The 24830-nt window shown below is 32.6% G+C and overlaps 3 protein-coding genes across 3 annotated transcripts; 2 read left to right on the forward strand and 1 right to left on the reverse strand.

Moving 5' to 3' along the window:
- Nucleotides 1–560: 560 nt before the first annotated feature.
- Nucleotides 561–6002, forward strand: LOC148303662 (uncharacterized). Its single transcript, XM_088269624.1, has 6 exons — nucleotides 561–690; nucleotides 1015–1171; nucleotides 3058–3188; nucleotides 3971–4034; nucleotides 5285–5393; nucleotides 5687–6002. Exons 1-6 carry the CDS (start codon nucleotides 627–629, stop codon nucleotides 5891–5893), a joined length of 732 nt encoding a protein of 243 aa, XP_088125750.1. The 5' UTR covers nucleotides 561–626; the 3' UTR covers nucleotides 5894–6002.
- LOC148303663 (uncharacterized) lies at nucleotides 6000–11813 on the reverse strand. The gene is made up of 8 exons (XM_088269623.1): nucleotides 11606–11813; nucleotides 11283–11525; nucleotides 11050–11145; nucleotides 9647–9771; nucleotides 8936–9095; nucleotides 7781–7826; nucleotides 6439–7556; nucleotides 6000–6180 (listed from the first exon to the last, which is right to left on the reverse strand). The coding sequence occupies exons 1-8, from the start codon at nucleotides 11618–11620 to the stop codon at nucleotides 6091–6093; spliced, it is 1893 nt and encodes a 630-aa protein (XP_088125749.1). The 5' UTR covers nucleotides 11621–11813; the 3' UTR covers nucleotides 6000–6090.
- Nucleotides 11814–12444: 631 nt separating this feature from the next.
- Nucleotides 12445–19716, forward strand: LOC148303664 (beta-catenin-like protein 1). Its single transcript, XM_088269627.1, has 12 exons — nucleotides 12445–12580; nucleotides 12690–12905; nucleotides 13853–13999; nucleotides 14083–14214; nucleotides 14823–14982; nucleotides 15551–15642; nucleotides 15731–15862; nucleotides 16509–16657; nucleotides 16763–16938; nucleotides 17925–18103; nucleotides 19022–19223; nucleotides 19529–19716. Exons 1-12 carry the CDS (start codon nucleotides 12551–12553, stop codon nucleotides 19615–19617), a joined length of 1704 nt encoding a protein of 567 aa, XP_088125753.1. The 5' UTR covers nucleotides 12445–12550; the 3' UTR covers nucleotides 19618–19716.
- The last annotated feature ends 5114 nt before the right edge of the window (nucleotides 19717–24830 follow it).

Genomic DNA, 24830 nt, shown 5'->3' on the forward strand with positions numbered 1-24830 from the left:
GCGATACATGATCTCAATCGGAATATTGTGTGACAACAAAGGGTTAAGGACCAGTTTGGTGAACTGTAAAAATTTTAGGCACCGGTTCACTAGAACCGGTGCGAACCGGCTGAATCCCACCACTGTATCCACCATGTTTAACAGGGTCTTTCTATGTGTGAAAATACCAGACAATTGAAAATATATAAATAAAATCTCCAGGAATCACTTTGGAAGTAGCAGGAATTAAATATGTAATCCCTGTTTCTCAGTTATACAACATCTTATAACACCAAAACAATAATTTAGTATCTATTTTTAGTTTTCAGTTACATGTTATCTTTCTTTTATTTTAATAAAAACAAGAAAACTCATTGTCTGTGATTAATATAAAAATAATCTATCATAAAAGATAATGAATAACGATAAAAGATAGATATTGACATAAAATAAATAAATAATTTTGATTTTATTGATTTTCATTTTGTATAAACCTATGAACTGTTATCAATATACCTAATTATATTTATCTTTTTTACAATCAGACAAGTACAATATTGTAATCAGTTGGTGAAATATATTTAAAAAATATCTTCAGTTGATTAGTAGGCTCTGACTAGATATTTTGTTGAATTTGCAGTTTTAAAATGAAGTTTTTAGTGCTATTTTGTTTATTTGTGGCTGTATGTGGAGCTCCAAGTAAAAATGGAGGTAAATAATGAAAATAAATATTATTTATTATTGATAAAACTATTACTTAAATGAGGATTTAAAATCTTTCAATATCACAATATTATTGATATCTCAAAGTAGATGTGTTCTTTTAGTAATAGTTGAAAAAATTATGAAAAACAGTAGTAAATACGAATATGGCAAGTAAACACAGTACAAAATAACTCGTAGTTGACATCCTAGCAAAGAACGCAATCAACTAGTTATCTCGTAGTTGGCAGTCAATGCGTTAAATGAATAAAAAATCTGAATTTCAGCTACAAAACACACAATTATCGATTTTCAACACTTGAACTTTTTTAGCGCCGGAAGGAAGAATCTTGAGTGATGCCTTGATAGAACTTTTGGAAAAGTTCCGAATCACCATGAAGGTGGGGAATGAAGACAAAGGAATCCCAATTCTGGATCCTCTTCAAATGGATTCCTATTCATTTGGAATGGAAGCTGGAAACCTATTAAGGTACAGGACTCCATTGTAAAAAATTAGGAAAGAAAACGCTTTGTGGTCCCGTGATTAGTGTCGCGGACTCATAAGCCAGAGTTTCTCGGTTCGAACCCACTCTGTCACAATTTGATACCTACCTCTAATAATGAGCCGCTTAGGCTCACAGAAATAGTATGAAATTGAAATATTTGTGTAAAATAATAAAAAAGTATAAATTAAAAAAAAAAAACACAAATATTTATCTTGTTTTTAATTAAACTAAAAAATACTATATTTTGGTGTATTTAATGGTATAAGTACCTACTCAGCTGACCTTTACCTTTACCACGATTTGAACTAATCCTCTCTGCCTTCCCATGCGGGAGAAACTTCTTTAACTCCTATTTACACCAAATGGTGCATAGGGCACAACATCGCATTAAAATGATGCTATCTTGGCTGCTAATTATCATGAGGAGTGGAATGCATTTGAAGGGATACAGATGTCTTAAGTAAAAGAGCTCAGGGTGAATGATATCACTGCTATATGAGAAAGGAGGTAGAAAGGAATAGCAAGTAGGAAAAGGAAAATAGCAGCGATGGCTAGGGCACTAGGGGTTGCATATCTGTACTTGAACTAGCTTCTGTAGTTTGGGACATTGCTGATAGAAGAAATCAATTTGGACTTGTGAGAATCAAGCCTGCGACATAATTTTTAAAAGTCTATTCCATAAAACCTGTTAAAATAATATATTCCGAATTTTTATCAACTAATTTTATTTAATAAAAATAATATTTGATATTCCAGCTTTTAGGCTTGTAAATAATGAAATTATAATTATAAAAAAATCATTATAAAACAATTTATAGTTTTAATCATCCTTTTTCTCGTTTGTGTCGTGTTGTAAACTCGAGATAGGATCTGAATATCATCAGTGTAAATCAGGCAAGATTAAACAATCACTGAATGAGTTATCCAGACCCTGTCTCTGTATTATTACAGTTTTGTCATAGCATTGTTTTTCTAATTTTCTATAAACCTTATTATGTAAAATATAATCGTGAAATACTACTTCAGTAGATAATACTTCTTTTTGAAATGTTATTCTATCTATTTGGTGTTAGGCATATCAACGTCATTATGTTCTAAAATTAATTATAAAACACGTACATTCATCAATCACCTTATCACAATCAGCTTATCATTGTCAATCAGTGATTTTAAATTTTATTTATATTTTTTTAAATTGTAATAAATCATAAGCTTCATTATTTAGTACCTATCATTCAATGACAAAAATATTTAGCCTAATCATTCTTCCTTTTAGTTCGATACTCCCTGTCCCTAACTTTTAGAAATATCACAGTTGCAATTTTAAAATATGATTTGTTTGGACCTATTGGTTACTACTTTAAGTCAACGTGGTATTAATATAAAATAAAATATGATCTTCAATTATGATGGCAATGTAACCTATCTTGCCCTTTAGGTGTGCGGATATGAGAGTGGAATATATTTGAAAGGATACAGATGGTGTAAATGAAGGAGCTCAGAGTGAAGCTAGTAAAAGAATGAGTATGCAGCTCTGAGTGCTCTAGCCATCGCTGCTATTTTCGTTTTTCTCTCCTATCTCCGTCATCTGCATCCCATCAAACATATTCCAGTTCTATATTTATGAATTTGTTTTACAAGGATGATATGGTGTCCTATGCACCACTCGGAACTGCATAAATCTATATGTCAATCTTACATATAGGATAATAATTGTTAAGTACTTGATTTTAATATTTAGTTAATTGAATATATTTTTTTTAGTGTATTTACTTAATATTTTTTGGCACGAGGTTCCGGCAGATCCAATTTCAGACTATGGGTCAGTAAAAAAACAGTATCTTGGTGTTTTCATTACATTTTATTTCAGCTTTAACGTGAATGCTGGTAAAATTCACCTGACTGGATTGAGTGATTTTGAAGTTATAGATGTCGACCTAAGCATGTCCCCTCTCGGACTCAAATACGATCTCAACCTTCCAATGAATATTCTGAATACAGGTAAAAAAGTATACATTAATATTATTTGTTATATCAGACACTGAATTATTCCAACGGAACAACCTTAATAAATACTTCAGCAATTCCTCAACTGATGATCCTACTTTAATAGCCATAATTTACAAATGTCTCGAAAACCTCACCCACATGCAGAAGGTTCTAAGACCATTGCATATATACAGGTTTTTAAGAATTAATGCAATATGGATGTTCAATACTGGGCAGAATGGTAAATGTTACACATGTGTATAAGGTGATCACTTTAGCCAGCCAAATGCCAGGTCGTAAGCCCTGGAATGCTCAGACTTCCATCTTCTTTTACATAAAGGGAAGAACGGCAGATGGTTCAGATCAAGTTGAGACACCTATATAAAAGTACATAACTGAATTGATCATTTATTTCAGTGCTCTTTAAAAACTAAAATAGTCTGTTAAATTAAAATAGTCTTACAAAACTGAAACAGAGCTCGGTGTTTGGTCAAACCTTTTATTCTTTTTAATGTCATTCTTTAAATCAATTTAATACTTTGAATTTCTATTTTCTATGCTCGCTTATGTAGTTTAGTGGTTGGCAAGCTTGGGCGTGCCAACCACTAAACAAGCATGTACGAGGTTCCAGTTTCGATTCCTGACAGACACAATATAATTTTTTTTTCAACACTAATATTTGATTTTAAAATGTTAACACTGCTCAAATTTAATATTTTCATATAATTTATATTTGAAGCACTAAATAGTGATTTTAAAACAAAGTTATATTTTAATTGATATTTTTCTTTCAGCTACATACGATTTTAAGGGACTTGTTTTTGGCGCTCTTCCCATTTATGGAAATGGAAAATGCTAGTGAGTACCTACTGTTATCCTATTAAATTTGACTGTTTCTTTTTGATAAACTCAAATACTAAAACGTATTTGAGATGGTCTGGACATGTAGAACGAATGAGTGAGGAAAGAAAGGTAAATTTATGAAGCGAATGTAATTGGAAAAAGGAGCAGAGGAAGACCGAGAAAAACATGGCACGATCAGGTATGCCAAATACTTGAAAGTGGTCAGGTAAGGAGTCATAAGAATCAGCGGGTATGTATGAGGATATGCATAAACGTGGAAGAGGCGAAGAATGTTTGCAAAGACAGAGTGGTGTGGTGTTCTATTTCTCTCTGCCTACCCCTGCGGAAAGCGGCGTGATGGTTAGTTAGTTAGTTCAGTCAAATACTAAAACCTAACCAAACCTAACCTTGATCATATAAATACGATAGTTTACTCTCAACTGAATAAAATCAGTCCAGCATTCTGAAATTCTCCTGTCAGTGCATAGTCTTCATTAGCCCTGAAATCTTCGGGATTGGGAAAAGATACATAAAGGGTATGCTATCAAAAGGCATTCTCAAGTCCCAGCCATGTTTTTTCTCCATTTTAGGACTCTAGATGTGAAGGACTTGCATTATTCACCAATCACTGTAAATATTGGTGTGTAAATATTGTATGTGCAAACATATAGACGTATGAGTTCTCTGCAATGGGCTGCGGTGTAGTAGAAATAGTCCACCTGCGTTTTAGTATTGCCATCAGTAGTCCATGTGTATTTATGAATGTCTTTGATAGGAAAAATCATACTGCCTATTATAAGCTCATTTGAGGTTCTATGAGTTGCTCATCATGTTTACCAAATTACCATTGAACTAAGAGCTGAGGTGAACGACCTCCTATTACTGAAAAAAACTAATCAACTAACAATCACGCCACTTTCCAGCAGGGGTAGGCAGAGAGAAATAATGCCACCGTCTTTGTAAATATTATTTGCTTTTTCCATATTCATGCATTTCCTCACACATACCTCCCAATTATTTCGACTCCCGACATGACTGCCTCCAAGTATTTAAAATACTTGATCATCCCAAGTTTTCCTCGGTCTTCCTCTGCTTCTATTACTAACCACCTTCGCCTGATAAATTTGTTTTACTATTATTTCTTCACTCATTTGATTCACACGCCCAAACCATCTCAACATACCTTTAATAAATTTATCCATAATGCTAATATAATTGAATTTTACATTTAATTCTAATTAATTGCGATTTATCTTTTTTTTTAGTTTTGAAATTGGTAATTTGAAATTCAACGGATTTGCCAGGATGGTTAATGGCGCCAACGGAGTTTCCGTTACTTCTATGGATCTTAAGATTGCTTTGGGATCATTCAAGGTACTTTTTTATCTGACTCCGTTAGCGCAGTGACAATTTGTATACCATGCTGATTCTAAGTTCGATTCACCACCAAGTTATCAATACATACAATCAGTTAGAAATACATACAAACTGTCTGAAATTTAGTCTTGTATTATTGAGATAGTATCAACTTGATAAGAATACATATAATAAAGCTTCGTTTCTTTCTTGCATAGAAAGTTCTTCTACACATGGCTTTAGTCTACAATACATTAATAATGTGTGTTCACTAAAATTTTCATGTTTTAAAGATTGTTTTTTTTTTACAGTCTGAAACAACTGGAATGCTCGGAGGTGGAGATATAGATGATGTTGTGAATGCTATTCTCGGTGACCTTGCTCCCGACTTCTTCAATAGATTCTCTGATGTCATTTCGGCACAAGTTGAGGACTTCCTTGTTGAGGAATCCAACAAGGTCTTGGACGGAGTCACTCTCGATGATTTAATCAACCTCATTAACGGAAGCAAGCCTTAAAAATTCGATTGTCACTGTCGATATATTCAATAGTTCACACCCATTTTGTATGTATTATGAAATATATATTTGATAAAATGATAATGAACATGAAATAAAACTACAATTTCTGCAATCAATTTATTTTTGTATTTATTATATGTAATCATGCAAACATATATTCAAGTATTATTTTCTTCATCAATAACATTTAAGTATTATTTTCTTATAATATGCTTTTGAAAGATATCATAGAGGTACCTTGCTGAAACATTTTCATTTTCAGACCATAAAGTATTGGATATTTTCTGAAAAAAAAAAAAATATATAAAACTAAGCGTATACTAATTAAATGAACATATTTTTTAAAAATGTATATATACATCGGAATCAAAACCAGGACCTTCAGCATGGTAGTCAAATGCTCTGGTCACTATTATCTCTATTTTCACTTACTTTTTACCTCCACCTGATGATGCATTGGACATTACATCAGATTGATGTAGCATCAAAATGGTTATAAAGAAGACATTACATATGTAGCTATTTATATGAATTATGATTACCTGAAAATCACAGCCGTACAGTGATATCCCAATTTTCAGACGTTTAACAATATTTTTCATATCATTTTCCGAAGTAACTGTGACTTTTGAAGCTGACAAACTTTCACAATGTTCACAAGTATTTTTTTTAAACATATTTTCAGTCACGCTCCCAACAGATATGGTGCTTGCGTTAGCACTCTCCGCATTATTATCATTTGGATCAGTAAATAATTCATTCTGATTATTTATGGGAGAATTTGGGTTTTGATTCAAGGATATGATGTTGAAACCATTCAAAATATTTCCTGGGTTGATCGGGAAAAAAACATCATCATTGAAAGTATTCACGTCTGTTGTTTTGAAATTTAAATTATCATTACCATTTGTCACCTCCATTCTTTTATTAGAAATTAATTTATTATGTGTATCGAAAACTTCTTTGACTAATTCGCGAACTCTGAATGATGATGTTGGTATCAAATTATTTATATTTTCACAATTTTGGTTGGTAACATTTGTTTTAAATTCACTAGCATTATTGAATGCTTGTTTTTCATTTCTATTTTTCCATTTAGATATGTAATTCTCAGGTTTTTTAAACACTTCATTCCTCGGTGAATGAAATGGACTCGAAGTGAACTTTGGATAAAAGTTATTATATGATTCATTGTTATGCGTTTTGTTTAAATTATTTTCAATATTTTTATTTGACTCTGAAAATTTGTTTACTTTGTAACTTTTACACCAAACAATATTGGATTTATGATTGTTAAAAAACTCAGAGGTATCATCGTGCAATTTTGGACTAACATTTTCTTTGAAGGAATCGTTCAATCTGGAATTTTGTTCAACTGTGCTCCTTTTATATTGTGACCAATATTCAGAGTCAAAAATAGACCCCGATATTTGTATTTTGGGTGGTACAGGAGGAAGGGTATAGTTGATGGCATCATATTTTGAAACAAATGCACTTCTGCTATTTATGTTATGAGAATCATTCAAATTATTGAACATTTCAAGTTGTGTCCCATTGAAATTTTCCTTAAATCTGTCCAACCTTTTCACCCTTTTGTTGAAAGTTCGCTTAGAAGTTCTTTTCAACATGGTTTTCACTTTTGTTTCTTTTTTTCTCTCCTCTGTAAAAAATAGATCAATCAATAGACAGGCATTAAAAAAGGTTTCTGATTATACTAGCTTTATATTACGTCTTTCTGGCCCCTATCCGCATTCACACATGCAGTGCATATGACACCACTTTGAATTGATTATATGAAGGCGGGTCAATTAACTCTGCATCAGAAATAATATAATCACATTGCCGAAAACTTGCAACAACTTAAAATAAACAGTATATACACACCAAAATGTTTTAAAATCCATAGAGCCAGTGAACACCATTTTAAAATCTGAAAAAATCAAATTAAATAATTAATTAACAATATAACCTAACCTTGATGGAAAGCATCAACCTTAATTAACCTTTCTTATCTGGAGTATCTAAAAACACATGCTTCAAAGGGGGGTATTTGAAAGACATATACATCATACCAACCATCAAGCAGAGAAAGCTAATGTACTTCGGACACGTCATGAGAAATGAAAAATATCGTCTTCTCCACCTTATCATACAAGGAAAGATTGAGGGGCAAAGAACTCAAGGACATCATGGCTGAAAAACCTACGACAATGGTTTGGCAGAAGCACCAAATCTCTGTTCCGAGCTGCAGCATCAAAATTGAAGATAGCCATGATGATCGCCGATCTTCATTAGAAGTGGCACAGAAACAAGAAGAAGATACATTATGGTGGGGACTGACCGGAGCCATTTCATCGTAACGTAACACGTTATGATGCGAGCATTCGTATAGTCAGTACAGCGAGCCGAGCGCTCTATCCATAGCCGGAGCAATTGCCGCGAGCGACGTTACGACGTTACATTACGACAAAATGCTCCGGTCAGTCCCCACCTTTAGAATATTGTATGTAATAATAATAATATGGAACTTGCGACAAATGACATGCCATCAGTAATACGTCTGATGATGATACATCTGACATGAATGATTGAAAGAATGCAGTTCATAAATGCTGTCTCGCTTCCAAGCAGTTGTGGCGCGCTACTACGTACCGCGACATTATATATATTTCACTCTAACTACTGTTAGAGTGAAATAAATAAAATGTCACGGGTAAATATAAATAACACAAGGTTACATGAATGGTGGAATTTACAAATATTTTTCAAAGTAATAAAATAAAGATCACACATTTTGAATATTTTAAAAGAAAAAATGACTGAGTATTATTATCAATATTACAAAAAATATGGATCAAATTGCTTGAATCAAGTTATTGAGTGAACATTGTTTTAGATGGATTTCAAATCCTCCTCTAAGGTTCGGATAGTTTATCAAATAAAGCATATTTTAAACCATATCAAATTTTCGTATTAGAATTAATAAAGTATGATGTGAGATTCACGGAATAATGTCACAAAAATAAAACAAATAAGTACCATTGATTGGTTGAGGGACGGAGAACTGATATCGGTAGCCTTGTAGAGGGTCTCCAGTAATTGTTCCGTATTGTGCATGCGAGCCTCTTCAACTGCAATGGCACAGTTGGTCATACTGACACAGAGTAACTCTAAACCTTTTGGGTTGTCCAGGAAATTTCTGCAAGAATGGACCAAATGAATGACCGTACAATAAAGAAAAAGGTGCCCTTTGCTTTGTAATGTCTACTATTTATGAATGTATATAGAGCGCGTGTCTGACAGATAAAAAAAAGAAGTCAAAATAAAGTATGTAGTGTGAGTCGCTGGTGGCAAAATGTTAAAGAATTGTGTATTTCATATTGTAGTCGTACAGGAGAAAGTGACCAACAACCAAAAAATAAAATGTTCAGGAGGGCCATTTAAGTCACTTTTGCTTGGCAAGAAAATAAACACAAATGCAGTTAGTCATTTTTAACAAGACAATATATTATACTTCCAAGTTTAAAATCCTTGGGATTTTTTCAGGGCAATATTAAGCTAGTAAGATATCAAATAGTCAATGATCACATTTTTGTAAAACAGTGCACTTGGTCACTTTCTCCTGTATGACTACGATATGTTACATTATAATTTCTTATCATTTTGATTACAAATCACTGCTTGGTTGTACAATGTTGGCTTTCGTGATAAATTAATATAATTTAAATAATTATTTTTTTTAATTTTTACCTAACAATGTGTTGAATTCCACCCAGATGGATAAACTTCTCCTGATTTTTGTAGTTGTTGTGAGTCAGTGATATAACCAGATTCACTACATCAAAATGAAAACCTCTCTCCAGTTGTAACAAGCACTGCAAATTGGGAAACAACAACATTTTATGAGAAACTAATATGGAAGTCTTGGCAAGTACAGAACTAAATACCTGTCATTGGCTTGCACACACGATGTTTCAAATATGATGGAAAAAGAAGATATAAAAAATACATTACAAATACTTTTCTTGAAATAATTTTGCTATCAAACCTATAATGCCAATGTCGCGATCAAGTGTTACTCAAACTACATCAGAGCCATGGACAGACAGGTGCCGTGGCATAGTTGGGACGCTGGACTCCGAAACTGGCATTGCGGGTTCCATTCCCACCAATTGCAAAATGTATTCAAGTAAGATTTATTTTCAATTGATCTGGGTGTTTGTAATGAATTTTTCACGTTTACCTTCCCTATCCTTACCATCCAACATGCAAACAAGCCTCTAAAATTAGAGGCTTTGCGGGTTATTCCTTTCTAATAAAAAGAGCAAACGTCAATTGAGCACCATCTTCTCTTCTAACTCTTATCCACTCACAACGGTACATAGGGCACTGCATCATATTGACGCAGTGTTATCTTGAACGTTATTTACATGAAGGCAATGTGATCACTCTTGGGCTTCAGAGATCAGTCCAGGGTAATACTAAATAAATATTGGAGTGTAAAATCAATAATATTTATTTTCATCCCCCCCCTTGGGAATCGAATTCGGGATCTCCAGCACGATAACTAAACACGCTAACCATTGCACCGCGGAGGCGGACAATTTTCTCATAAATGCACCGTTGGGTGCAGATAAGGGTTAAAATAAAAGATGTTATATAAGTACAAAGAGCACATGGGCCAACTACTTCACTGCAAAGTGCATTAATTATATCGACGGCCCCTACGTAAAGTACTCTATCTGCAAATCTGTTACTTTACAGGAGAGAGCTTAGACGATTTTTTCAACCGTATTTTTTTTTATTAATTAACAGTTTTATCTGAAATTCTAAATTAGTATTAAACAATAAAAAACATGATAAAAATAATGTATTTAATCGTTTTAAAACTTTATGCTTTGTAAAAATTAAGAAGTTAGCGTTTCAGGAGTTCAGTTCATTTCGAAAATTCGATGTAGATAGCGCCTTATACGCCTGAAAACTAGGCGTAATTTATTTTGTATATTTTTTTGTTAGTTTATGTTTGTAGATAACGGTCAGTTGATAACGAACACCAAATATGTCAAAATTGACAAAAATGTAGTTAGAGCACTTTACGTAGGGCACGTCGATATAATATTTACATGGATGGAAAATATTTTTTTTTTAAATACCTTTGGCAATATGTGTGATGAACTGTTTTGGTTATTGATTACTCCCATACAACATTCTCCTAAGCATTGACACAGATGTTTCCATACATCGGAATCCTACAATTATTTAAATCACCTTTTTTTCAAAACCCAGCATTTTTTTATGTAGAGATCAAGCAAAATGGTTTATAATATTTAACGATCATAAATCTATTGAAATACATACAATAATTGAATTTTAGCTAAAAACTTACCGGATTACATTTCAAAAATAGCAAGCACATTTGATTCAACACTCCTGATATCCTTATTTTTTCCTTAGTGTTAATTATCAAAGTTTTATCGGGTTTTTTGGTAAAAGTGTCATTGACTTGTTGAAGGATAGCCTTAAATAAACACAAAATTCCTATACTTTTCTGAATGGAGCTTGATGACAATACTTTCATCGCAATGTTGAAAATAGAGGAGTTCATGCACAACTTTCTTCTATAATTTTCCTAAGGAAAGGGGTTGTTTATTAATATTTAATGTTTGATGTAATATATTGGTAAGGAAAATATTTATTTTCATTTCATACATTTAAAACTGACATATGGGACAACAATGTGCAAATTTTATAAACGATATCCGTTTTATCTGCTTCAATAAGACAAATCACTAATCGTTCAACGTCAAGGACTTCTCCGTCTTTAACAATTTTCGATAGATGCTGAAAAGTAAATACAGTAATATTATATTATAAAGTAATATTACGCTATATTCCATTTGCAATACAAACAAAAAAGAGGCAATAAAATAATCACTCCTATAGCAAGTATTTTTTCTTCATAACTGCCGCTTTCAATGATTGAGATTAATATGTTTGGATTAAAAACAGACATTTTAATAAAAGTTTACTACGAAGCAACCGTGCTAAATTATATAACTTTAAATAAAATAATTAAAACTAAATCTGCCGCCATTCATTAACCATAGAAAGCGCCGTAAACGATGACAGACTTTATTTTAAGCGTTTTGGTAGGTACCTAAATCCGTAGTTCAGTTTGTCAAAAAAGAGTAGAAATTTGAGGATGCTGGTGGAGTTTTTATGGCAACTGGCTGGCAGCACTTGAATGTTTATACGATTTTGATGTATTAATTCTTGAATTATACAGTCGGCGGGTATGTATAATGAGATGCATGAATGTGGAAGAGGCGAAGATTGTAAAGACTGAGCGGTGTAACGTTTTATTCTCCCTGTCTACCCCTGCAAGGAAGCAGTAAATGAAGGTAAGAAAGTTTTTCAATTAATTTCTAAATTAAAATTGAAAATCACAAAACAAACTAATTTTATAAAATTGATACGCCACAGTCAAACGGCTTTCCAATTCTAATAGCACCATAATTTAATTTGGTGCTATGGCAACATTGGTTGTTATTCTGATTTCTACTAATTTAATTTTGACAGTGGCGTATTTTTGTTATTTTTGGTTGTTCTGTCCATTTGCGTGTAATTTGTGGTATTCGCTTCCGTTCGTACATCATGGATATTTCAGAATTACTGGCATTTAAGGTTTTACAAAAATATATTTAACGAATCCGTTCACAATGTTCTTCTTTACGCTTAAACCATGTGAAACAAAATTATGGGGTTATAATTCGAAGTATGTCTTGTTTTTCAGCCAGTTCCGACTCCAAAACGTCCAAATGACGACGATTCGGACGAAAACTCAGACGAGGAAGGTACTGTCGCTAAAAGAATGCGTTATATTGCTAACTCAAAGGCAGAAAACGCTGTTAATCATAATGCGTCCAGGCATATACCCAAAACCGAACCTGCTCTAACGGATTTGGAAAGAGAGAATATATTGCAATATGTAGAGAACGAAGAAACTCAGGTATCAATTGACGACATTATTTTTCGTTCATCTGCCATTGCTTGGAAAAATAGATTTCTATAGTTTAATCCTTGTACTGTGATAATTTGTGGCTACAATTAAAAAAGAGGATGTTATTAATAAGTAAAGTGACCATACGTCCCGTTTTGAACGGGACCGTCCCGTTTTTAGATAGTCTGTCCCGATATAAGATAACATTTTTTTCATATTTATATTATTTATTCCTCTTATTTTCTTTATCAAAATTCCTTTTCTTTTTATTAATACATAAAAACTATGAAAAAATACGCGTTTACTTGAATATACATACTATTACGTAAATATTGGTAGATGTCCCGTTTTGAGGACAAAAATAAATGGTCACGTTATTAATAAGTGATGCTACAGAAATTTCCTAGGAGATAATGTGTGGCATTACAAGTTCCTTTCCCATTTCATGGAGGTAAAATCTAATTTTTATATCCTTTGTTTATTGTTATTACAATATGTTTTGTTTTTTAAGAGCTAAAATCATTCGTAAAAGAGTGGAGGCTTACTAAAAAAAAATTTAAAATATCTTCAATTTGATTGAAAGTATTTTGTAATAAAGGTGTTAACTGCTCTTATATATTTATTTATTAATACAGTTGAACCTCTCCTAACGAGCAATTCGCATAACGAGCAAAAAAATGTAAAAAAGTTACTCCCTTAATGAGCGACATTTCGCAGAATGGACAAGTCTCTTTTTCACAACATTCACTTGTGAGCCGGGACTTCCGCGCTTTTCAAAACAAATCGCTTATCGAGTAAGATTCTGGAATGAATTATGCTCGTTATAAGAAGTTCCACTGTATTTTATCACCTATTTGTCTGTCGTTTTTCTGTTTTAATTTTGTATCCCTATTCTTAAAATAGAAAGTGATTTTTACCATTTGTATTTTTTAACATCATTCACACTTTTTTTCCAGGGAGAGGTTATAGATGACACGGCTGTAAAAAGGCTCGTCCTTATGTTTGAGAAAAAGTCATTAAAAAATAGAGAAATGAGAATAAAATTCCCGGAACAGGCAGACAAGTTTATGGAAAGCGAGGTTGAGTTACATCAAGCTTTACAGGTACTAAATTTTTTTTCTATAAATATGAACGACCATTTAAAAAATAAAATGTACTATTTTCTGTATTTCGGTTTTCTTAACAGGATCTCAGTATTGTGGCCACAGTACCTGATTACTACCCCGTTTTGGTTCAAATGAAATGTGTCTCTTCTTTATTGGAACTTTTATCACATGACAACACCGACATATCCACGCAAGTCGTTCATCTTATCCAGGTAGGACTATTAATTTGAAATACTTTTTTTATTTCTGTCTGCCTCAGTAGTATAGCGGTTGGTGTGTTTGGCTACCATGCAGCTTGGTCCAATTCAATTCTTAGATGATTTCTCACTCTCAACACATTGTTGTTGGGCGGTTTTTTCATCAACCCCCACCCTAATTAATATACTAATTAGGGTCGTATACTAATCACAAGTAACCGCGAACTCTATTCCGATCTGTACAATGTTTTTAGGCGTCTCGCACTCTACCAAAAGTAATTAAATAGAATGCTTATATGTGTCTCCCGCTCTCTACCAACAGTATGTAAAATACACTTTCCAGCGTTTCCCGCAATGTGTTAATATTCGTTTAACAGTGCCCTCAAATAAAGTCTGAAGCGCATGTCTGATTACTTTTCTTTTATGTTATTAATGATCAAGGTAACACTGCATAAATATGATACAGTCCTTCATGCATCATGGGTGCGGATAGTAGTTTAAAAAAAATTATATATGGATTTGATTTGTGTATTTTCTGAGAAGGAACGAAACTTTTGGGCACTAACATCTACTAAGTCCATTAATTTCACCTTATTAAGTTTTATGATTTTATTGTTCTACAGGAATTAACAGACGTAGACATTTTGCATGAGAGCTCAGAGGGCGCAGAGACCCTCATAGAAGCCCTACAAGAAGGACAAGCCATTCCGCTGCTGCTTCATAATCTCAACAGGCTAGATGAACAAGTACCTGAAGAGAGAGACGGAGTCCACAACACTTTAGGCAAGTTTTATAAACATTACGTTTAAATGTTTTTCTCTCATCCTGCATCCACCCAATGTTGGTGAAGGTTTCATTAAACGTTCGGTTTTCTTATTTCTCCTTTCTGCCAATATTAGCAATATCATTTCTCCGGGTAACTACACAAACTATGTCTGTAAGTTTTGTTCCCTGAAACTCCACATTTCTGACTTGATCCCAATTTTTTTTAAAATAAATATTTAGAGCATTTACTTACTGTAATTTTAAATTTTATAACTTACAAAACGACATTGTTTTAACCAGTTCCCAGCGATAAATTTTCTCGCCAAAGTTTAAGGTTAATCATTATATATTATATGTGTAATGATTTTAAACAAAATTATTTTTAAGTTGTAGAATTTAAAATATCTATAATATTTTATATTTTGTTATATCTAGAATTTAGAAATTGTAATAACTAAAAAGTTTCTAGTTATTTATACAGGTGATTTAACACATTATGTATTCCATAATTTGTTTAGATTTCATTTAAATTCCAGAATGTTAAATGTACAGGTGTTTATTTTATTGTAGTTATGAATAATTTCAGGCATAATAGAAAACATCACAGAATTCCGCCCCGAGCTCTGTTCTGAAGTAGCCAAACGAGGATTCATGCAATGGCTTTTAAAAAGATTAAAAGTAAGTACTTTTATCTGTTCTTTGTTTGAATTAAGTTGTCGTATAAAAAAGGTTTTGTTAACATTTGTGACATGGCGTGTAATTTCAGATGAAGGCCCCCTTTGACCCCAACAAACTCTATGTCAGTGAAATACTTTCCATATTGGTTCAGGATTGCAATGAAAACAGACTTCTGCTTGGAGACTTGGATGGAATCGATGTGCTGCTCCAACAACTTGCGGTTAGGACTAAATGTGTAATAATTAATAGTGTTAATTTAAGGATGAAGCCACTCAAGATTTCACGAGACGCAATATTGTATTAGTGCGCTTCTTGGTGCGATCAGGCACGATCAGGTATGCCAAATACTTGTGAGTGAGTGAAATGCAAGCAGTCAGGTTAGGAGTCGTAATAATCGGCGGGTATGTATGAGATGCATGAACGTGGAAGAGGCGAAGGATGTTTGCAAAGACAGAGTGGTGTGGCATTCTATTCTCTCTGCCTACCCCTGCGTAAAGCGGCGTGATGGTTAGTTACTTAGTTTTTGGTGCGAAATTGACTTGAGAGTGGCTAAATTTGAAGGCCACATGAGCTTAAATGCTCATGGTAGAGTTAGTCCAAAAGATGTTTATGAGGTATCTCTACATAAGATAGTACAGGTATCATCTATTTATCTGTTCCGTGTGGTTGATGAGGTTCTTCCACTCTTTTGAGAAAACATTTTTCTTTGTCGCAATTTTAATCACATTCGTTTCACTTTTAATATGTACAAACTGATTTATAATGATTGTTTATTTAAATAAATTGAATTGATTTGGTTATTACGTAAATTTGTGGCTTAAACAGTGGAACGTATGGAATCACAGTGGCACTTTTTGTTTGTTCAGTTCTACAAGAGACATGACCCGAGTAGTAGTGAGGAGCAAGAGATGATGGAGAATCTATTTAACTCCCTGTGTTCCGCCCTCATGGCCTCCTGCAACCGAGATCGCTTCCTGCGAGGAGAGGGGTTGCAGCTCATGAATCTGATGCTCAGGTAACCTAGTTATTACTCGAAGAAATATTATCCATCAATCGATGATGTTGGGCATTTTAAAAATTACCAATTTATTGTCCACTTTTTCAATTTGTCTCTTTGCAGGGAGAAGAAGCTCTCCCGAAATGGGTCCCTGAAAGTCCTGGACCACGCCATGGCCGGCCCTGATGGAAAAGACAATTGCAACAAGTTTGTGGACATCCTCGGACTGAGAACCATCTTCCCGCTCTTCATGAAGACTCCCAAAAGGAAGAGAGTCCTTACCACTGATCAGCACGAAGGTTCAATTTTTTTATTTATTGACTTGGCGTTTAATTTGTAGAACTCCATTTTAATTTATGTATTAATTTTAAATCAAACACAGATTTTTTGAGTCTACTAAGTTGTATTTTATTAACAAAAAACACATAAAAAATTATATTGTGACAATTGTTTCGCCTTGTTAGGGCATTATCAAACGAATGTGAAGATCAAATGGACTACGGTCCTTATGTAGCTATACAATTCTATGTGACAGTTTTAACATGTGCAGCAATAATTTATGGGAGACAACAGTCGCTAATGGGGGATGTAGGTATGTAAAAAACAAATATAAGGGTACATACCTACATCCCCCATTAGCGACTGTTGTCTCCCATAAATTATTGCTGCATATGTTAAAACTGTCACATAGAATTGTATAGCTACATAAGGACCGTAGTCCATTTGATCTTCACATTCGTTTGATAATGCCCTAACAAGGCGAAACAATTGTCACAATATAATTTTTTATGTGTTTTTTGTTAATAAAATACAACTTAGTAGACTCAAAAAATCTGTGTTTGATTTAAAATTAATACATCAATTTTTTTAGATGAATAAATTGACTAATTAATTAATAAATTCTTGTCTGGAGGTTTTTTCAGCAACCCCGACTGTAATAAGTAAAATAATTAGGGTTCTATACTAATCACAAGATACCTAATCACTTCTTCTTCATAAGCCCTCTGTCCTTCACTGCTGGATATAGGCCTCTTCCGTATCTTTCCATTTCCTTCAGTCGGTTGTTGTTTGCAGCCAGTTTTAACCCCCCACAGCGACTATATTGTCGGACCATTTCTTTTGGGGTCTTCCGATGCCTCTTTTGCTCTCCCAAGGTCTCCATCTTAAAAAATTTGGGGTCCATCTACATATAACATCAACCTAATCACAAGTAACCACAAACTCAATTTTGATCTGTACAATATTTTTTGGCATTTCCCACTCTAATATAATTAATAATTTCCAGAGCATGTGATCTCCATAATCTCGTCCATGATGCGGAACTGCGGAGGGTCCCAGAGACAGCGGTTGCTCACCAAGTTCACGGAGAATGACTTGGAGAAGGTGGATCGACTCCTGGAGCTGCACTTCAAGTACCTAGATAAAGTAGACAAGGTGGAGCAGGACATAGAGAAGGAGAGACAGGTGCGTGCACTGATGATATGTAACCTTAGAATAACAAAGGCTCACCCGGTTTTTGTATTGCATTTATAAAAATAAATATTATTATTTTTCCCATATTCGCACCCAGTGGCACATGTGGTACTTCACGGTAATGTAGTATCAGTAATCTGTTGGCAGGAATCTTTATAATGAAATGCATAAAAGTCAATGCAATATACATACTGCCGATATAAGGAGAATTGTTGCATCTGCAAACCTGGTAGTTCAGACATTATTAGTGCTTTCTTGATTGTTAGTTAATGAAGGCAAGGTGTTCAGCTTTGCACTTCAGGTATCAATCCAGGGTAATATAAAAGCAAAAAACAACTGATATTTATTTTGATCCCCTGGGAATAGAACCTGAGACTTCTGGTGTGGATGCTCACTGTGCTAATCACCATACTATATAGGCGGACAAATTAGTAGTCAATAACTAACCATCATTAATAATCAATGAAGATTGGTTAGCTTCATTTTCATACAGATTTTTCTTGCCATGAATGTGATCTGACAGAGTAGCTTATTGTTTTTCATGTTTTTAGTATTAACACATTGTTGTCGGACGGTTTTTTCATCAATCCTGACCCTAATTATACTCAGTCTGCCGCCAACCCTCAGTATATTAATCACAAGTAACCGCAAACCCGATTCCGATCTGTAAAATGTTTTTTGGCATCTCTCGCGCTGTACCAAAAGTAAACAAATAGAACGCTTGTAAGCGTCTTCTGCTCTCTACCAACAGTATGTAAAAGACACTTTTAAGCGTTTCAGCAAACAATGTGTTAATTCAATCATGTAAAAATGTTTAAATTAATAAGATGACCCAATTTTTAATCAAGTCATTCTATCCGACCTTTATCCATCTGTGTTACACACGGCAATTTTTATCTATTTTATTAGACTGAGGAAGGCGAGGTGTTGGATTCAGAGGAGGAGTCTCTGTACCTGCGGCGGCTCTCGGGAGGCCTATTCACGCTGCAGCTGGTGGACCACGTGATGCTGGAGGTGTGCGCTGCGGGGCAGCCCATTATCAAGCAGAGGGTTCAGCAGGTGCTCGCGCTGCGCGGGGGCTCTCTCAAGACTGTTCGTCACGTCATGAGAGGTGGGACAATAGTTTAAAAAATATATTATTTCTGAATGTCCAAACCACCCTAAAGAACTTTTTGTAATATTTTCAATGATCCTTAATTATTATTACATTAATATTATAATTATTCTCACATTCCTGTCTGATATCTTCATTTTTAGATCTGCCATATATTCATCTGATTTTTCACACATTCAAAATTCATGTAAAAATAATGTTTATCTATTACTATTCTAATACATACATTACTGTTTTGAAATGTTTTTTTAGGTAATTCCCTGTCTTAGTTTTGTTTACTGAATGTATTGTATTGTTTACAGAATATGCGGGAAATTTGGGAGATGCCGGGAACCCAGAATGGAGACAACAGGAACAACAACACATCCTGCAAATGGTGGACAAATTCTAACCAGCTCTCCCGTACTTCCAAATCTATGAATGTGAATCATTCTAGTGATTCAAAATAATAATTAAAACTCTTAAAATAAATTAAATTGATTTAAAACTTTGTGATGTGTTTATTTATGTATATTTCTTTCACATTCAACTCGTTTGAGAATTTAGTCTTCCAAAACACAGACCAAGGAATATGGAGGACAATGTTATATTAGCACTTGTGATTAAATTATTGTTGTAATATATTTAAGACATACAACTTTAAAATGATATTTGTGGATTTCAACGCAAAGATATTCTTCACAATTTAAATTGTAGTAAAATGGTTTATTCTTTTGGCAACACTGCTAGCTGGTAGTTTGATCATGTGAATTGATTGCAATCGTATTTTTACACAGGGGTATTATAACATAGTGCATATTTCCAGTGGTGTGCACAGAGAATTAATTAGGGTAGGCAGTAGAGGTAGGTAGTAAGGTAAGCTGGTACTACTTAGTGAGGTAGGGTAGGTACTGGTTGTGTTTTTAAAAGTCACGGGGGTAAGTTAGGGTAGGCACTGCTTTTCTGCCTATTTAGAAGGCACGCCCTTGCATATTTCCATAGTATTTCTTGCCAACCTAAGGTACGTATTTATAAAAATAGATCTAAAAAATTAGATTACTGTGAATTAAAATTTACTGCTATTAATGAGCCATCCGCCATGTCCGCCTCCGTAGTGTAATGGTCAGCACGCTCGGCTACCGTACTAGAAGTCCCGGGTTCGATTCCCAGTGGGGGTCAAATAAATATAAGTGATTTTTTCACTCTTATATTTATTCAATATTACCTTGGACTGGTACCGGAAGTGGAGGGCTGATCACCTTCCCTTCATGTGTTAACGATAAAGATAACACTGCGTTTATATGATGCAGTGCCCTATGCACTATTGGGGTGCGGATAAGGGTTTGAATGAATGAAATGAATGAGCCATCATTTTTCTATTAAAAAATTCTTCATTCTGTAAATATGGGAAACTGAGGCCTTATAAGACCATCGGTCTACAAAATGAACTAAAATAATTACAAAGTTTAGAAAGAGAAATAAAAATACATACTATCATCAAAAATGTTTTCTTTTATTCAATTGAAAAATAAAGTTTTCAAGGGTACAATAAAAATCGTAAATCTCTATAAGAAGTATATAAAATAATGCTATTCTTATCTACTTTAACAATCGCACACTGGAGGAATCTACACCCCAAACTACTTGTATTAGCAACAACCCTTAAGTAACTTATATGAACTTTTAGAGTAAAATGTTCTCAAAATTATTAATCCCTGTAAAATACATATCCTATAAGTCCGAATATCCTATAAAGAATTATGTAACAGTTGACAAAATTTTCTAACGTCATCTTGTCAGAAAATTATAGAGAAAATGGATTCATCGGTTACGTTTAGTAAGCTTTTTTTCAACGGTTTGTATCGGGAAAGGTTAGGTTATTACAGTTGATAGTCCAAAAATATTGGTATCTTGAAAGTACACGAGATATGTGCCGTAATATTTTAATAATGTATGTGTCCACACTTTTGGATAAAATTTTATTTAAATATAATATTGTGACTATTTTTGTAATCCTTATGACTTACTTATAATCAACTAAAAATAATTAATATGTGAAGAAATGTACTCCTTTAATTTTTAAATTTAAAAAGCGTTCTGCCGATAAAACAGAGTGTGACAGAGAAAAAACAAACGAAGGTATGTAAGTTTTGAGAGAGGCTTAAATAACTTAAAATGTAGTTTCATTGTTTTTTCAAAGTAATATGAGTATTTTAATAATATTAATAAAAATAATAAAGTAATATGAGTAATGTTATAAAAGTATATTACACTTGTAACAGTACTGTAATTTTAATATATTTAATTTGTAACAGAAACATGAGAATAAAAGTTAAAACTTAATATAAATGTGTGTGTCCAAATTTCTGAACACGTGGTTTACCACCGATGTAAACTGTCACTGAATATATTTATGTAAAAAATTGATCACAAAAAAAATATATAAAACAACATTTTAAGTTATTTAAGTATCTTTGAAAACTGACATAGCTTCGCCATCTTAGTTTTCTTTGTCGGACTCTGTTTTATCAGCGGAACACTTTTTTTAAATAAAAAATTATAGATAGATATTTCTCTACAATATATGTTAAACATAAATGCATTAATCATCATTGCTCAAAAAATACCTCCAGTATCAAATTCAAAAAATAAATGTCAAAAACACAATTTTTTTCTCTGGCAATGACAGAACAATGTTCCAAAAATTTATTTATTCATTAAAGTACATTTAAGTGCTCAAAAAATTTCCCTTTTCCAATAGTAATGCTACATTTATTATATTACTTAAAAAATTGTTCTAGTCAAGCGGTTGATGAAACATATATACATATTAGATTTGCGATATCGGACAAATATTTTAAAATATATCAGAAAAAAATGTACAATGGAGAAAATAATAATATATTCGGACTTATACGATGCGTTTGTATTTTTCTACCACTCATTTTTAATACACAACAAAAACATCAAATAGAATTATAAACTGCAATAAAATTAATTAGCAAAATCTAAAAACAAATGCGGAATTATTTAGACATAGTTAAATGAATAAAGCGTAAAAAATTAAATCACAAAAGTACTGTATCTGCTTTTTGTTTAAGCAGATTACTTTTAAATTAATATTAGTTTGTTTATATAGAGGTACTTTGTGGTAATAAAATTCTATAATAATTCATTTTCATTACTTGATATTGATAAAAGCAATAAAATATTATATGTTCATAATTAATTAAGTAAACTTAAAATTTATTTACAATGCATAATAAACTGTTGAATGTAATAAAAAAACTTAAGTACTAAAAGGAATAAGTAGATTGTAGTGCGTAATATGTTATAAAAGAACGAAAAATGTTATAAATCTAATATTACATGTAATAAAATAAAAACTATATAGTTTTTTTCACATTTATTTAATTTGATCAGTGATCGGGTTTTATTCTTAGGATGTATTGGGTAACCATGAAACTCAGTCACTGGTCATATAAAATAAACGTGTAAAAAAACTATACAGTGTAAAATGCAGTTCTACCAAGAAATGTGGGTACAAAACTTAAATCCAATATTACATGTATATATTTTAATGGTGTAATTGTAATAATAATAAAATTATGAATCTGAAATATTTTTGTCTAAATTAACTGCCCATAATTTGATAATTGTTCAATTAAATGAATTTGATAATTGTTCAATTAAATGAATTTGAACATTAGTAGAAAAAATCTGCTACCTGCAGTTAAGTACTATTTTTCTACGGACGAAATATTCAACCTTTTCCAGGGAAAATATAGTCGATGCGAATAAGGTTGTTTGAGTATATCTACTCCGAATGAATATATGCATGGTCTGGAACAAAATTATACACTTTGGGAGTCATCCTTATATTATTACTCCAAAGTGTACGTTTTCACCCAGATCATGAGTGTATTTATTTTTACCTAGTACAATATTTTGCCGAGAAAGGTTTAATATTACAACTAAATAAAATTGTACATAGTCATGTTACAAATCAATTGATGATAACACAATCGATTATCCTATACCTGGACTGATATAATAATTTAAGTAACAGCTGTTTTAAGTGTGTATTCTATTTCTTACATTTTATATAAAGATTATAAACAATTATTGAAGCGAAATTATTTATTGTAATCCTAATTACAGTAAACTTTTGAGTTATGGGGATTCTTAGGTAAAAATGTCTAGAAATGCGTAATTTAACTGATAAAAAATTCTATAGCTTTTAAATTGTTTTTAATAAATACATGCTCCGCTTTTAAGACAAAATTTTATAAAATATATACTCCAAATATGAAAGTAAAGATTATTATTTTCTTTTGGTGAAATATTTTGATTTTTAAATAAATTATAAACTAAGAAAATCAGCATCTGCATAGTACCTTAATATTTTCTTAAAAATAGTTATTCTGATTTATTCTATGTGTATTTTTAATACATCTACAAGTGCTATCACGTTTATCATCTGTGCTTAACACACGTTGTGACAAATTTAAAAAGTACATACGTATTTCGTTATTCATTCTAAAAACTGTGAAATTAAATATAAAACTATGGAGTTTTGTTCAAAAGCGTTAAACTATAAAATCCCAAACCAACTTCCCACTTTATTATTGGATTGTACAGTTTAATTAGTCTCACAATTCAAATGCCAATCTAGGATAACATCTTCTTCAAACTTTCATCCGGACTCGATGGTGCATAGGGCACTGAATCATATAAACGCAGTGTTATCTTCATCATTAACACATGAAGGCAAATCCTGCACATCAGGTACCAGTCCAGTGTAATATTGAATAAATATTAGAGTGAAAAAATATTTATTTGACCCCCCCGCTGGGAATCGAACCCGGGACCTCCAGAGCGGTAGCTAAACATGCTGACCATTACACCACGGAGGCGGACAACATACATATTACAAAAACATTGATAGCTTGGTTTTAATATTAGGATCATGAGAATAAATATGGAGCTCCTTTATATGGAGGCAACCGGTAATTCCTTGTACAACATAGAATGTATCAAATTTAACCCCGAAACCTAAAAAAACCTCAAATCAGTGAATTTTTAAAATCTGATTACTGAATGTAATTTTATTTCAAGTAAATAAAAAGCCAGCGGCATCCAAATATGTTTGTAAATTACAAGTTCAGACATACCGTTGTCATTTTTCTAGAGATTTTTTTGTAATTGCTTTCAGTAGGTTAAGACTTTTGAATAAAACTTCATTGTATTGTATATTATTATATGCCTACAAATTAAAATGTGTTAAGTAAATCTTTTAATGCAAAGATAAATTACTAAATAGGGGGAAAGAACTTATTTATGAGGAAAGTTAATGGTTCAACAAGAAAAAATCCTGAATTCACCTTAAATGTAACAGAAAATTATTTATTTACGTGATTATTGTTACGTTGAATAATATTAATAGTAAAGCAATAAAAATATTTTATTTCAAAACGAAAGATAACTTTATAGCACACTTTATTCTTGCCATTTTACGAATTCTAAATCACAATTGTAGTATCTCAAGGCCCGAACACAATGAAAATAATAATCCTGAACCAACAAACGTTATGTGTGTCTGTTTATAACCAGTGAACGGTGAAA

Source organism: Brachycentrus maculatus, unplaced genomic scaffold (assembly GCF_059751285.1).
Source record: "Brachycentrus maculatus isolate JH-2025_06_01 unplaced genomic scaffold, ASM5975128v1 h1tg000358l, whole genome shotgun sequence".
Classification (NCBI taxonomy): Eukaryota; Metazoa; Arthropoda; class Insecta; order Trichoptera; family Brachycentridae; genus Brachycentrus; species Brachycentrus maculatus.